This window comes from Lynx rufus, unplaced genomic scaffold (assembly GCF_022079265.1).
Source record: "Lynx rufus isolate CCGP_SWC_20201006 ecotype Redwood Valley unplaced genomic scaffold, mLynRuf1.p SCAF_23, whole genome shotgun sequence".
NCBI classification, from domain to species: Eukaryota; Metazoa; Chordata; class Mammalia; order Carnivora; family Felidae; genus Lynx; species Lynx rufus.
Window position 1 is genome coordinate 6,997,896 of NW_025814838.1, and position 16,696 is coordinate 7,014,591.

General features: G+C 51.3%; 1 protein-coding gene across 1 annotated transcript in view; it reads right to left on the reverse strand.

Moving 5' to 3' along the window:
• HS3ST2 (heparan sulfate-glucosamine 3-sulfotransferase 2) overlaps positions 1-16,490 on the reverse strand; it is a 92,525-nt gene extending 76,035 nt beyond the window's left edge. Inside the window, exon 1 of the mRNA XM_047087635.1 lies at positions 16,000-16,490. Coding sequence (XP_046943591.1) covers positions 16,000-16,490 — 491 coding nt within the window. The remainder of the gene's footprint in view (positions 1-15,999) is intronic.
• Between the last annotated feature and the right edge of the window lie 206 nt (positions 16,491-16,696).

A 16,696-nucleotide genomic window follows, 5' to 3' on the forward strand; every position in this document is an offset into this window, starting at 1 on the left:
TAAAGTGAACAAAATAAATGACAGAAGAAGTCCAAGTATGTTGATAATCAGAACACACATAAACATGTAAATCCTCTTACTGAAAGATGATTATCAGACTACAGACAAATACAAAAGCCAGCCAAGTTCTATTCACCCAGAAACACATCTGAAGTAAGATGGCACTAAAAGTATGAAGGGAACCCAGAATAAGCATCCTGAATCCCTAACCATCTCTTTTAAAAAGAAAAAGAAAAATCTCCAAAAGTAGAAACAGTCAGCCAAAATTTTCAGAAATATGTTTTTCACCTTGCTCCTTTTTGTACTTGAACAGCACATCTTGACAACTTCCCGTACGGGCATGTATTTTTCTTTATCTGCTATGTTGAATTCCACCATGTGGCTGTATCTTTATTTGTGTGTTTTCTTACTTCCTTACTTTATAGATGGCTTATCATCAGAAAAGTGCAAGGATTTGTATGCTGGGGACATTGATGACTGTTAACAGAGGTCAGACATCTTCATATGCAGTATCATCATCATTTTTTAAATAGGTTAATAGGATTTACCAAAGCTGAGTGTGGAAGAGCCCAAATAGACTGGTAGCCATGGGAAAATGGTAAAGTCAAGAAATGTAAAGCTACGTTTCCCTCAGGGGCTGGCACCGAGTGAGGGATGCTGGAGGGGTGGGTATCTCGAATGTGCTGTGCGCATGCCCTGTGCTCCACTGTGGTTTATGCACAATCCCTCCCCACTCCGCCCTCCCCAACACTGTGTTCATTTACTTCCTGGTCACGCCCCACCTGTGACCTCCTTCTCTAGCTATTCCGGCTCCTGAGTTATTGCAGCCACTTCCATGAATTCAATTACCACCCACAGGCTGGCAATGCTCACACTTTTTTGCTCCAGCCCAGGTAGCTTCACTATAGCCACCCAAGTAGTGTCTTAGTCACTTAAGGAAAAGAAACCCATTCAAACCAAGCCCAGCAGAAAGTGGGGTTTGGGGAAGGATGGGGGGAGCCTTGTGGCTTTCATGGCTGCTCTCTGTTGTATGCACGGTCTCTGTGTCCAATTTCAGACGCCATGGGAAAAGAAAACACGACCGGGTGACCACCTTTAGCAGTGTGGGGCTCTGGGAAGCATGGGTTCTTTATCAACTACCGGGAAGAGAGAAATGTGGGCACATCCAGTCCAGGGTGCTCTTTCCCAGCCAGATCCAGAGACGCTCTGTCTCGAGAGGGTGCATTTGAGAGCTTTTTGTCCCTGCTGGCTTGGCTGGGGTGGAGGGTAGGGTGAGCAAGGGGAAGCTTCTAGCTCAGTCCTTAGGTTGTCTGGTAGTCAGAAGGCTACTGACATGCTGTCAGTACCTTGTAAATTGTTTTGTTTGAGAGGGAATCCTCGGATTCTTCCAATTGGGGTTTGTGACCCTTTTTTCCCCATGCTGCATCCCCCCCCCCCCAACTGTCCCTGGGACCCCAGCCAGGTCTGCTATCCACCAGCAGGCACTCAGATTATGAGACGCACTTCCCACTGCCGCTTGCCACAGTCCTGACCTCAGACCCTCAGGGCAAAGCCTGGCTGGACGTCTGTGTTGGCCACGGCGGACCCAGACCTCAACAGATGCTTCCCAACCTTGGCTTCAGATCCTAGCATCGTTTGGGGATGGTGGGGGTGGGGGGATGGTGCTGGGATGGGTAGGACTTGAAAGGCCACCCACATCCCTTCCGTCATAGTCAGGATGGAAGTGAAGGAGGCCGGTGAACTCCAAACCCGTGGGAACAGGATTGCTTTCTGGTAACTGGGATTTGGTGTACAGGATGCCCATCAGCGGTGGAGCTCTACAATCCCGGGTGTTTTTTTTTTTTAAATAAAGTTTTGCTTTATCTTTGAAAAGTATTACACAGTTAAACAGACTTTTTACTGGTGTTCGGCTCTATGAATTTTAACACGTGTATAGATTCACGTGACTACCGCCACAATCAGGATACAGAACAGTCCCATCACACACCCCCACCCCCCCAAAAAAAATCCCCTTATCTGCTTCTTTATAATCAAACCCTCCCCCTGCCCTAAACCCTGGCAACTACTGATTTGTTCTCTATCACTGCAGTTTCGTCTGTTTGAGAGTGTCATATAAATGGAATCATACAGTACCTAACCTTTCTTTCACTGGGCATAATGCCTTTGACATTCATCCAAATCACAGTTTTTTAAAGGAACCACAGATAAAGGTTTTACATAGGTCGTTTCAACTGGAATTGTAAGGAAAGTTTGGGTTAGCCCTCGGGTAATGCAGTAGGAAGAAGGTATTGGAACTTACCAAACCTAGAGTCCAGATAAAATTATACAAAACCCATCCAGGGAGGTGGGGAGGGGGGGGACAAAAAATCTAAAAATACTGCAGAGCTGAATCTTTTCCTCCAGTTCTTCACGTCTCCATTCGCTTTTCCCATGATGCCCCATCAATTTGCAATTAAAATTGGAATCACAGCTTTTTAAACCACCCAGACTTCGTAATGTCAGCCAGTCCCTCCCAAGCTGTTGATGGACCATGACAAGCAAGTATGATAAAATAATACAGCGCCATCAAAGCAAGAGGGATCTAAGTGGGTCGGCCAGCATGTCCCAATGTGTGCAATATGTACCACCAGCTGAAAGAGAAAGATGTAGGCGGCCCACGGACACGACTTGAAATGCCACCTAATCACATCATTAGAAAATAATGATCTTTCCTTTTCCTTTCTATTCAAATCTTCTGATTACACCAGGGAGAGAGTCTTAGTTAGGTGCTAAAATGTTGTTAACACCTCTCTAAGGGGCTTCTTCCTCTCTCTCATCCTCAGAAAGCGGGAGGCTGCCTGATGCCGTGTGCCTAAGGCCGTTGGTGGCACAGGCAACCGTCTGGGCTGGAACTGAATTGTGTTGTTTGGTTTTTACCACATTTGTGTTTATGACAATTTTCTGTGCCAGGCAAGTAGGGATTCTCATGTCGGATGGTGATAGGAAGTTTCACGTTTCAGTAAATATGTTAAAGCACAAGTTATGAGTGGACTTTAAGGTCATGTGAAGTAAATCAAAATATCTGTAGACACATCCAAAAATAAACCGTGAAGATGGTACCCATATGCCTGAAGGTTGGGAGGAGATGTGTGGTCAGATTTCAGATAGAGCTCTGAGGACCCGATGGCTGAGGAGACTCGTGGACAGGACTGCCCCACGGGCATGACAAAGCCCGCTCTCCCACCTCCAGCTCATGCCTCCGGGCTCTCAGTACTGACCGTACACCCATCCCAATGGATGTCCCTTCTCATCAAGGCTTTGCTTGGCTTTAAAGGGAGTCGTGCCTGGTTCTGACACACCTGGTTCTCCTGAGGGGTGGCTGCCTTCTGGGCTCCATCATGATCTCTGGCCCCAGGCTCCTCTGCACCCCCATCCCCGTGTTCGTCTGTTGTTCTGAAGGTGCCAACTACTGATCAAGGCTGAACAAAAATTCTTCATGTCCACCCCTGGCCATCCCTTAGCCTCTCCCTATTAGCAAGATTCACTCTCCCGGTTGGACTTCTGTCTACACCAAACCACCGAATCAGAGAGGCAGTCACCTTCTGTGCAAGCAAGGTCATCTCTAGAGCACGGACCTCTGAGCTTCCCTACCCCATCCAGTCACGAAAGCCAGAAGAAGCGCGCAGAAGGATGGAGAGCCCCGAGCTGTTGTAAATGGCACTGTGCGCTGGGGGAGCAGTGACCCAGCTGCACAGAGTGGTCTGGGACAGGGATGGTGTCACAAACTCAACATCCTCCAGGGACTCGGATGACAACGAGTGTTGGGGATTGCGGGCTCCCTCCCTGGGGGCCAGTTCTAGAAGCACATGGGTTTCTCCAACCATGGGTCATCCTGGTTCTAGATTCTTCTCCTCCCTCTTGGTCCAACTGATAAGACCCCAGCTTTCCTCACCTTGACAAAGGTCCATGTTAGGCCCCTTGTCTTCCAGTCATGCCCATCAGCTTACCTCCTCCAGGCAGAATCCAGGAAGGGGGATCATAAGACTAATAAAATCTAATGCGTACTTACAACATGGAATCACTACAACAATCCGGGAAGGACGAACACACACAACAGCCACATCTTGCATAGGAGGAAGCAAAGCTTAGGAAGGCGGCAACTTACCCCTCAGCTAATATGTGCCAGAGGCAAGACTGGAAAAGCAGTAGTGCCTGTTTCCACGACCCAGCCCATCAAAGTCAAGATAGGACAGTTACAGGTAACATCCAGCCCACAGACATGTTCAGTTTGGTCCACAGCTGTTCTATAGAAGTTGTGAATCAGTAAGTCACAATTATAAATTGAGATTCGCTTTTTTTAAAAAGTGCCATATTTCAAGCTTTGTTCCAAAAAAGGGAAAACCTAGAAGATCTGGCAATACGGAGATGGCAAAAAAAAAAAAAATCTGTTGGGATTAACTAGTGGCTGTCCCCTCCAAATGGGACAAGCGCCCTCTCTAACTGGGACTTGCCCTTATTGCCCCTTCTCTTTCTTTACTGCCCCACAGCCAACTTCATTCACTCATGCGTGTGCCTACAGCGTCCCTGGAGGATGCTGAGTTTGGGACGCCACCCCTATCCCAACCAGCTCCTTCGCAAGATACAAGGTCTGGGCAGCTCGGTCACTGTTCCTGTTCATAGGGCCATATTCAGACCAGCTCTGAGCTCACCATGCTTTCACACACTTCCCGGCCATCAGCCACCCGGATCGGGTAGAGGTGCTCAAGGGTTCATGTCTGGGAGACGACCTTGCTGGCACACTCGTCATTTGGACAATGTCCAAATTTGAGTGCCTGTGAAAATGGCTTTGACTTAAGTACCTCCTAGAGCCATTTGTGCCCATCCCCTCTTCTTCATCCTCGGCAGGAAAGAACAACCGAATTCAGTCAAGCCCTTCCCCTCCCGGAGAAACGACAGACAGCGATGTGGACAAGTTGCCCAAGGATTTCTGGTTAATGGAGAGGTCTGTGCTAGAGAAAATACCAGAACAGGGGCCTACAGTAGGGATTTTGCCACCACAGAGCTTTGCAGTGACTTAACTCATTTTTCACGGAATTAATAATTCAGATCCCCCACTGCTTCAGCCAGAAGTGGCCATAAACTGCAGAGAGTTTAACCAACCACTTCTGAAAATGGGGATTGATCCTGGGAAATGCTGGCTCCGCTTTAAGCCATCTCGCTTGAGCAAAATGAAAGCCGTTAGGTGATTTCATATCTTCATTAAAACCATCAAAGCAGAAACACTTGCAAAGAGGCTGCCAGTGCAGAGCACGTCTCCCCACGCTCCGGCAGCTTTGGGGAAGTCGGAGAGATTCAGATCCCGATTACCCTGCAGGCAGGTGTTACGGTGTTCGGTTCGATGTGAAGGGCCCCACACACGTAAGTCCCCTAGATCTAGCAATGCCATCGAGGCAGCTGCCTTGCCGTGCACATTGATGAGGCTGGAATGAGAGTGACAAACTGGGCGACACGCATACCTTTTCTGGGTTGGAGCAAAGCTAATTCAACCTTCAAAGGATCTCAAGCGGTTACTTAAGAACGCTGCAGGTGTCAAAAGGGCCTCAAGGACCCGCGGAGAGAGGGAGAAGGACTGTGCCATCCCCCACCTCACTACAGCAGAACATGACTTTCCGGTCTTTGGACAGTTCAAGGACACCTGCAGATAGACATGTGGTCAGTCAAGCCAGGGGCTGTACTAGGAAGCATGTTAGGGTCCAACCCCAGCATGTCACTTGTCAGGGCCTGAAAGAGAGCAAGCCCTTAGTGGGTGTCATCAATAGGAGCAGCAGCACCACCCTGTTGACTTCCCACCCTCACACCTTGCCACCGCGAAATCCCTCAGCAAATTCTGCAAATGTACCTCCAGGATGTAGCCAGCGTCTGAAACAGATGTCTTTGAGTAGGTGACATTTGAGCTGGAACCTGCATGATGAGAAGCAGCCAGATCTAGGATACAGCAAATGCCAACACCCTACAGCTTAGGCATCAGCTCCCCCAAATGTCTCTCTAACCCACGCTGCGTGAGGCCCCCTCCTCTGTGATCCCACAGTGCTGGGAGCACCCTCTCTCTCTGTGTCTGCAAGTCTTGCTACTGGACGTGTGTGTCCTTCAGCTCTTTAAAGGGGATCCTACTTCTCGTCTGCACTTTTCCAGGGCTCGGCAGAGCAGCTGGCATATAGTAGATGGCCAATAAAGGTGTGTGGGACTGAGATCAGAAGTGCAGTCGTGGAATGAACGGATTCAGAAACAACATTCCTTCGGCCACTCCCTTTGAAAATCCTCTCTGCCCACTGAGACCCAAATAACATATTGCCTCCTCCAGGAAGCCTTCCAAAATTCTCCCAAGTGGATCTCATTTCCTTTCTGTACTGCTAGAGCTCTGCCTGGATGTCTATTATGGTATCTCTCAGCATCTGATTTTCCATGAGCGTCTCAAAATCGGTTCACACTGTGAACAGCCCCGTGACAAGACCTGTGTCCTATTTACCTCTAGGCCCTCAGCACCTGGTTCCATACAGATATGATGAAAAATAATTAATAACTAATAATGACAGGTAACACTTGTTGGACATCTTCCACATGCCAGAAATCTGAGTACTTGTGCATGTTATCACTCATTCGATCCTCAAGGCAAGCTTGTGGGGTTAAGGCACAGGGCTCGTCCCAGTGTGCCAATGGAACTGAGACACAGAGAAGCCGCTGGCTGCTGGACACAAACCTGGCAGGTGGTGCAAGTGAGGAGATTCCAACCCATTCATTCTGATTCCAGAGCCAAGCTTTTTTCCTTTTTTTTTTTTTTAAATGTTTATTTAATTTTGAGAGAGCGAGTGGGGAGGGGCAGAGAGAGGGAGACACAGAATCTGAAGCGGGCTCCAGGCTCTGAGCTGTCAGCACAAGGCCCGATGCAGGGCTAGAACTCATAGACCGCGAGATCATGACCTGAGCCGAAGATGCTTAACCCACTGAGCCCCCTGGACGCCTCCCAGAGCCAAGCTTTTAATCACTGCGCTGAAGCTGCCTGCCCTGGTGCTTTCTGCCTCCTTACCCCCATTTTGAGGTCATCTCGCCCATGCCTTTTGAATCTGGGCTGTCCTCCTCCTTCCAATAAGATGCGTCTGTCCATCCCTCCCCCTCACCCCACAAGGAGCCCCACTCTCCCAAGAGCCATCGCGGCAATGCCCTGCTCACCTCTCCCCATCCTCAGGGTGGATGCGGGTCTCCTTCTCCCAGCCGTGAGCACCAAGACCAGAAGTTGCCCTGAGTTTGCAGGAAGGTGCCTCTTCATCAGCACTGATGGCTATCTACCCAACTGAAGGCAAGCTCAGGGTGCCCCGCTGTCACAGACACCCTCTAAACGGCTGCTGCTGGGTATTGTTACATCCAGGGACAATAAGTCCCAGGGACAATTTTCCCCTGTGGAGCTCCCTCTATGGAGCTGAGAAAGCAAAAGTGACACCTTGCCCTAGGTTGAAGCCTCACGTCATGCATCACAGAGTAGAAGAAAAGGGACTTTGCATCTTGAAATTTTAAAAAGACACCCTGTCTTGCATGAGCATCAAAATTAAAATAAAAAAAAAAAAGGCTTGAGACCCATTCCCATAAACTGCCATAGATTGCTGAGTCTCTAGTGGAAACAACTTGACATCTGATTTTTGCAACACTGACGCCTGCAGATATGGATGCAATGACCTATGTAGATCTGATCATTTTTCCACCCATGGGAATAATGAAGAAACCAATGGCAACTTTGGGGGGGGTCCTTTAAATACCTGCTACACCTTTTATTCTGGGAACCCTGTTCTCCTGAAGTCTAGACTCCCTTGTAAATATTTCTTGTTGAAATAGTTCTCTGAGGGGCGCCTGGGTGGCGCAGTCGGTTAAGCGTCCGACTTCAGCCAGGTCACGATCTCGCGGTCCGGCAGTTCGAGCCCCGCGTCAGGCTCTGGGCTGATGGCTCGGAGCCTGGAGCCTGTTTCCGATTCTGTGTCTCCCTCTCTCTCTCTGCCCCTCCCCCGTTCATGCTCTGTCTCTCTCTGTCCCAAAAATAAATAAAAAACATTGAAAAAAAATTTTTTTTTAAATAGTTCTCTGAAGCCTCTTGTTTGTCCTGAGTCTTCCATTGGCTTGTCTCTTCCAATCATTAACACATCAAAGCAATCTGAAAGCTAGAAACCTCTCAGGATTTACTTAAGGTGGATTTTCTGCAAATTCTAGCAGGGTTTCCCCAGATGTCGGATATGTGGCCCATCTCCATAATCTGGGGGTACTCCACCAACCTACCCAAGATCACTGGGTAGTTATTATTTATTAAATATTTATTAAATATCACTGAATGTTTCTCACAGTGAGAAAATCTGTATCTTTTCCATTTCATTTCCATTTCTCCTCTCTCCTACATTGAGGAGAAAGAAAAGTCTCATGCTGCAATTAATATTTCTCTAGCTGTTCTTAGTGGTATCTCCAGTACTCTCTTTCAAACTTAATTTTTTTTAATGTCTTATTTATTCTTAAGAGAGAGAGAGAGACAGAGCAGCAGCAGGTGAGCGGCAGAGCGAGACAGGGACACAGAATCTGAAGCAGGCTCCAGGCTCTGAGCTGTCAGCACAGAGCCCCATGCAGGGCTTGAATTCATAGACTGCGAGATCATGACCTGAGCCGAAGTCAGACACTTAACCGACTGAGCCACCCAGGCGCCCCTCCAGTACCCACTTTTAAACAAAGACTGATTAGGCTGCAGGATTGGAACGGTCCAGCCACCTTAGGAAGCAAAACTTCAATTGCACTCTTTTGTTTGCAGTCTATGTATTTTTACGATTCCTTTCTAATGATGGCAAAGTGGGGCTGGTTTTCCACATAGGGCGGTTTTCAAATGAAGTCGTTTTAAGAAAATATGTGTGTTCCCACTCTATTTGCATATTGTGCGTTAGGCGGACAAATGAGCAGCACACATCTAGGACACACAACAGTGGATGCCTGTGGTAACCCTGGGAAGGGGAACCACATGGCACACAAACAGGGGTGAGAAGGAGGGGAATACTTCTCATGGGACAGCCTTGATCACTTTTCAAGTTTGCATTATGTGAACATATTCTCTATTCCAAAATATATGCACTGGAGAAAAAAAAATTAGCCCAGCTCTTTATGAAAAAATTCTAATCTTTTAAGTGTGGAAACTTAAACAAAATATTAAGAAAATAAGAGCAGAGGCCGTGCCAGAATTTGGCAAATGTCATGAAGAGGGTTCGAGAATGCCTGGAGCCTGGAAATCGCCACCCTCAGAGAATGAGGGAGCGATGCTACCCCTCAGAAGTGGCAAGGAGGGGTCCCCGGCCTCCACCCCGAGCAGACACTCATGGGAGCTGGTGGCCATGGGCGCAGAGCCTCTGATTCCAAAGCTCGGGAGGACACTCCCCCAGTGGACTTGCACCCAGGAGACCACGTGATGCTCAAGCCCCAGATAACCCAACCAGTACCACTGGCCCACGCGCCTTGAAGAACCTGCTCGGTAATGACCCCTCACCCCTCTCCCTCTGCTGTTATCCTGCTGAGAAAGCCCCCCCATGAATGCAGGACTGAGCCAACAGGCCAGCTGCGTAGCCTGACAGGCAGCAATTACCTCTGAAATGCTAAGTTATTTCCACTCACTGGTGGCTTTTACCCACCTCGTCAAGCTGCCCATGGACTACAAAGCGCTGCAGCCCATTAGGAGAAGAAAGTGGCAGCAAGAGCTGGCCTACAGCAGCCTGGCACTGAGCCTGGCAAATGGTAGGCGTTTGACAAATAAATGGATTAACCCGCCCGGGGTTAGCTCTGGAGGAGACGTTGAGTCCCATAGGCTTAGACCAGCTGTGACCTTTCAGCCCCTCCGGCCTGACTCACAGGCTGTGGGCTTGTCTACCCGCTCCCCCTGCTGCCAAGCCCTCTGCGCATAGACGGCCTCCCCTCCGAGCCCTCCTCCGGGGGACCCCGATCAATGGGGAGCTGTGTGCTTCCACCCCCGCCCCGCCCCCTCCGTCACTCAGTCATTCAGGGCTGATTCATGGAGGTCTGACCAAAGGGAAAGAAGTTGTCCTATAACCCTGCACACCAGATGCACGGAACATTAGCAGGCATGCAGGTAATTGCACCCGTGGGACACTGCCTTTGCCCTGAGCCTCTTAGGGACTCTCAGGACGTGCCTCCAAATACCTGGGTGGTCCAGCAGCCCACCAAGAACGTGCCCACCACATCATCTTGTTAACTCCCTGTGGGAATCAGTCCGCACTTTCTCTCATTTTGGGATGGGTGCTTTCAGGGAGATGGCATGGGTAACATAGATCCAAGATGGGTGCAGCTCCTTGGCCAATCAGAAGAGGCCCCTGACGGCTGCAGAAACAGCAATCTGGGGCTCCCTCCAGGACCCGGCATTTGCCACCTAGTCTCAGGCTCTTCAGAAGGTCTAGTGGGTCCCCACGGCAGAAGGCACCTCTGGGGGAAAGAGTTTCCATCGAACATGGAAACATGATACCTCATTGAATCTAAGACCCCATCAATCATCAAATATCCTCATTCAGAGATGTTAAAATGTGGGGGGAAAGTGTGCTCTTACAACCTTTGATAAATGGTATTTTCACATTTTCACATCCCAAACAGCCTTAACAGGGGCGCCTGAGTGGCTCAGTCAGGCCATCCAACAGGGGCTCAGTCAGCCTTAACAGGGGCGCCTGAGTCAGTGCTCAGTCAGTTGAGCATCCAATTCTTGATTTTGGCTCAGGTCATGATCTCACATCGTGGGATCGAGCCCTGCATCGGGCTCTGTGCAGACACCGCGGGGCCTACTTGGGATCCTCTCTCTCTACCCCTTCCCCACTTGTGCTCTATCTCTCGCTCTCTCAAAATAAATAAATAAAAACTAAACAAAACCCCAAAGCAGGCTTAACAATGTGTGACAGCTGGAAAGCACCAGGGCTGTTAGAGTCTTTTCCCCCCTAAAGAGCCACATACCAGAGACCGTGGGGACAGCCCGCTCCAGGGCGAGCTCTCCCACCGTCCCTGTAAGCTCTAGGGGCAAGCGAAGCCAGCTCTTCAAAACCTGTCTTTGAGCAATGACAGTTCTGCCTGCCCATCCCGAATGTTCCTTGGTGCCTGACAACTGTAGGCGCGCTAGAACTAACTATTACATCTCCAGTGTGCTGCAAGGCTGACAGCCAGCGCACCATGGACGCTGGATTTATGGACTCAAGGGTTTCATTTAACCAGCGCATATGACATCCTCCTGGACCGAGGCAGGAAAACTCCTTTGAAGACATGTGTCTGCACAGACACTGCAATTGTGCGTGCAAGGGCACGTCTGTGGAGTGTGCAAGGGCATACATCTGCGCACATCTGACAAGTGTGGAACGGTCCGTGTCAGGTATTGCTTAGGGTTTTTTTTTTATATGTTTATTTATTGATTTTGACAGAGACAGCACTAGCTGGGGAGGGACAGAGAGAGAAGGAGAGAGAGAGAATCCCAAGCAGTCTGCATGCCTGCCAGCGCACAGCCCGATGCGGGACTCGAACTCACAAAGCCGTGAGACCATGACCTGAAGGTGCTGCTCAGTTTGTTGCAGACAGCAGAGTCTTCTGCACTAACCGCTCCCCTCGCCTTCTGTTTGCTCTGCTGTTAGAATTTGATTTCTTGATTGAGACGACCTGGAACCAGCGACAGACCTTATTCTCTGCTTTTGATTCTCTTTCTTCCCTGGACCGTCGCCTCTGGGGCAAATGTCTACTCTGACTTACACCATCCCAACAACACCATGGACGCTGAACAAATAACCCGAGTTGTGAAGTCTAAAGTTTACCCAACAGGCTTATCTATCATAATGTTGTCACCTGAGCACAGAGTCAATTATCATGTGTTAACCTGCTCTTGTTGGCATTTCAGTGCATTTAGAGAAGATCCGCTGCCTCCTCATTCCCCACCCTCAGCCCCCTGCCGTCCCTGAAAACTAGCAAAATCAAGAACACTTAGGACAAAACTCAGTTTCCTCTAAGACCCTAAAAACCACCAGACAACGCACAGTTTTTATCGCTCTACGAAAGATGAACACCTGGACTGTTCTGCCTTACACCCAACCCTTGCTAAATCATAGCACCCCAAATACAATCTTCGATTTTCACATGGTCCGTCTTGAGTTTCACAAGACTGGAAAGCAGGTCAGACATCAGTCCCATTTTAAAGGTGAGCAAACGGACACCCAGACGTGTGAAGTGACTTTTTACCAATGCGGAAGGAAGGAAGGAAGGAAGGAAGGAAGGAAGGAAGGAAGGAAGGAAGGAAGGAAGGAAAGGAGAGAGAGAAGGAAGACTGTAAAATAAGAAAGCAAACTGAAGCAGAGCTGACACTAGAATGAAGAGCGGGACCCTACCTAGTCTATCCTGGGACTGCTTTTCTAGCAACCAATTAACTCCTCAGCCCAATCTGGTAATAGCAGCAGGGGCAGAAACCAAGCTTTCACGCTAGTGTGACGGTGATCCCAGAAGCACTGGTAGTGAGGAGCTGCAGCCACCGCAGCAACAGCAGAAACATGGCTGCCATACCTTTATGTGCCATAGACCCTTCCGGGACACCTTCCCACACAACAGCCTTCTGTGACGACTGCTACGGGCCCCATCCCATGAGGAAGGCGAGACACAGGATGATCACGGTCTTTCAACCAACCGCACAGCATCTGGAGACCATCTCTGGTTCCCTCATCAGCCTGCTGTCATTTCTGCCTACCCGTCCCCTGTCCAAGCATGCAGCCAGCCTCGCCCCATAGGCCCAGCTGTCACCTCGGGGAGGAAATTGGGAGAGGGCAGCCAGGCCAGACATGCAGGTGATGGAACTCAGAAACCTCTAAGGGGAGGGATCCCACCGCAGAGGGCTGGGCTCTCCCGGGCTGGTTCCCAAGAGGGGCTCAGGCTGGAGGCAAGGAGGACACAGACTCTGCCTCCTGGTCTCCCTGGCTGTATCACTCCGCCTTCAGGCACTGTTTGACCCCTCCTGGCTTATCTCCACAGAAAGAAGGCTCTCTCCTTTGCATGGAGAGTGAAGTTGGACTTTTCCCCTCTCTATATGGAGGCCTCGGGACCCAGAAGTTGTCCCGAGGAGCTTAACTGTGGGCAGATTATAATGCGATCCATGGCCTGTAACTCTGCCACTCTGAACTCCGCCTTTGGAAAACATGGTCCGCCACTCTGGGTGCAAGGGCTCTTTGGCCATGTCTACCCAGGGGTCACCGGCTCCATAGTGGCAAGCTATGCAGAGCAGTGGTCAAAGCACTTAGCTGGCAATGCGCAGGCACACACACAGCCACACACACACGAGCATGTGTGTCTCCATGGGCTACTACATGCCAGTGACTTCTGGCTCATCAGCCTGCTTTGTGACCCCATTTCAGACTTTTGGGGGGCTGCAGTTTTCACATGTGTGAAATGACAAGGGCAACAGGCAGAAAGAGGAGCATCATATCACCTGCTGTCCTAACTCCCAGAATGCAGGAATAAAGTGAGAACGTGGATTTTAAAAGGGATCCCAGGAATCCTGGACATTTCTGCAATTGATGCATAACTCTTGAGCGATGATAAAGGATAAAGCACTTTCAGAGAAATGTTCTGGAAAGTATGCAAACAGCATCCAAATGGGACGGCATCACCTTACGTAGAAATGGCAATCCACAACCAAACCCTGGACTCCCAGAGTGTGGGTCTGCAGAGGACAGATGCACAAACCACATAGCCCTTTCCTGAGCTGTAGCCTCCCAGCCCTCCCCTGGGCATGTAGTGGGAATAGGGCAGACCTCCAGGCTAACCTTTCCCAGAAATACAAAGGGTGAAAGGGAGGGTAACTCAGACCCTGGGAAGCCGGGTGGAGGAGAGAGAGAAGTAGAGCTGTCAGTGTGCTTGATGTTAAATAAAACCTACCAAGGCTCAGTTGAGAATTTTAGCAGAATCCAAATGTGCTATAAAAAAAAAAAAAAAAGGCACGGCTCCCATCTCTAAGGTTCACAGCTAAGCTGGCTTAGAATCACACATGCCAAGGTTAAAAATAAAAGGCAGCCATCCCTGAATGACACAGGCTCTGGGAAGGAAGCCGGAGGTAAGTTGCTTGCCCATGGGCCAGGGAGAGGGGAGTGTAAACATTGGGTGCAGGGTTATCATTGTTTACTGGAGGACACAATATCTAAAAGCCAGATGCTCAGAATTTTGCTATTTTGCACTTAAAAGGCACTTCGTACTGGCCAAGGGTTTCGTAATGATCTTCAGATTTTCCATCGAGGAAACCCTGCTGGGCATGAGTGTGTGGCCATGGCTGACCCACACAGGGCTCTGCTGCTCCATGAATTTGCCTCCCTCGCCCTGAGGTCTGGCTCTGACGCTGTCCTTGTACACCTCAAACACCCAAATGGGATGCCTGTGGGTCACAGTTTGGAAAGCACCAGACCTCCCATACTGTGTTGCCCTATTCCATTAAGCCAACATAATGGTGCCAGGGGTCACCAACAGGCCAGGTATCCCCTGCTGGGCTCCACTGGAGTCACAGTGTGTGTCTGCCTCCTAAGGGGGGTGTGTGTCCCATCCCCTGCCCCCACAACCATGACCACTGCAGGCCAGGGCTATTGGCCCTGTTGCCCCCTTGCAAATCCAGAGCCCCTCAGTATGAGCCTAGTCGGCTCCCCTAACAAAGTTTTCATCTGTCCAGGATGCTTATGGCTGCTACTTCCTAAAGGGTTTACTTTTAGAAACATTTGTTAAAAAGTAGCTCTAGTTCCTGTAACAGCTACCATGTTATTCCTCCCCAATTCCAATACTATGCAGACATTTCTAGAAGGTTTTCAAGGGTCAGATGAATGATGGGAATTCTGTGCCATGTGTTGCGGGGAACCCATACCTGACACCACTCCCAGGGATGCCCTGACTCGGCCCACATTTGGGCCAGTGCTACACCTCAGCACCATTCAGGGATTGGGAGGCAGACGGGCACTGAACAGTAGAGGCTGTCACCTTCCAGAAGCTTCAGGCTATCCCCAGACATCACCAACCTAGATGACTCTCAGCCCTGCCAGTGTACTGGAGCAGACAGTCTATGACTGGCTGTCCCTAGGACCCTGGCCAGCCCTTATCTGAGGTGCCCACCAGTATCCCAAATTCCACATCCTGGCTGTGGGTTTAGAAGCACCACCCAGCGCAGGTGTCTTTTTTACACTTTGAAGGTACTTTAGAAAGGCCTTAGGAGGCACACCAGGACGAGGCTGTTTTCCTGACCACTGGGATGGATGAAAAAATCGAGGCTCAAAGCATTTCAGGAATTTGCTCAAGCTAAGTGACAGAGCATGACTCAAATCCAGAGTTCCTTTCCACTACCCTAAGACCACTCATTCAGAGTCAGAGCGACCGGGGTGTGGTGGGCGCAGGGTGGGGGCGTCTCAGTCCGGGTAAAAAATGACCCTCCAGAAGGGACCCCCCCCCCCCACCTCATCCCCACTCATCAGGGGATGCCCTCTCCGTGTGCCTGAACTACCGGGGACTTCATCCAAGCGCAGAGCCCTGCCGCAAGGGGGCCCTATTCTGACTTTCCCTTCTCAGGGTCCTTCAGACGCCGGGGAAGATGAACGAAGGTCAGGAGAGGGCCTTGTTCTGAAGCGGCACGTGTCCCGGCCCGCCCCTTCCCCGGGCATCCCGCCCCACCCCAAAGGCTGGACACGGAGCTAGCTCACCAGCTCGCCCTGAGGTTTGGCTAGACATCCCGCTTCCCTTCCGGCGACTCCAGAAACAACCACCCTTTGCAGTTCGACAAAGCGCGTGCCCGTCTACACCATCCCCAGGAAGTTCTTGGTGAATCCTGCTAGAGTCCCCCCACGTGTCAGCGTGAACCACACAACGAGCCGGATTAGAGGGAGAGGAGACGCCGGAGATGGCCCTGAGGATGGACCCGACTGGGGCCCCGGCGCGCGGAGCGGGGCGCCCCCTCCTTACCTGTACCAGTCCAGCCCGCGGCCGTAGTTCCTGTCGAAGAAGTGGGGCTCGGTGCCCAAGGCCCGCACGTCCGGGTGCACGCGGATGAACTCCAGCACGGCCCGCGTGCCCCCCTTCTTCACGCCCACGATGAGGGCTTGGGGCAGCCGCTTGGTGCCTAGCCTGGCCGAGCCCGAGTGGTTGGCAGCCGGGAGGCGAGGGACGGGAGCGGCAGCGGCAGCGGCGGGCGAGCTGGGAGCGCCGGGCGCGCTGGGCGTGGGCCCCGGGGGATCGCAGGGGCGGGACTTCGGGAGAAGTTTCTGGCCGCCCGCGCCGGGGCCACGCAGGCAGCGAGGCGCGCCAAGGAGGCGGCTCTGGCCCAGGTCGTCGCAGCAGCACAGGAGACTGTAGCACAGGTAAGTGCAGGAGAGCGAAAGCGTGAAGGCGAAGAGCAGCCTGCGCGCCCTCCGCGGCTGAGCTGGCCCCGCGCGGCCCAGGACCCTATAGGCCATGGCTCCATGGGCCCGCGCCGGGGGTCATGGTTTCCGGGGGGCGCCGGCGGCGGAGCTGTCGTGGCCCTGCGGCCGCCTAGAGGGCTGGCGCCGCGCTGCCCGGGCCCCGCGGGTCGGGCGTGGGGGGCGCCGTCTTCTCCGGGCACTGCCGGCCGGGGCGCGCACCATGCCCGGGGATCCCGGGGACGGCGGCTCCTCGGGGGACA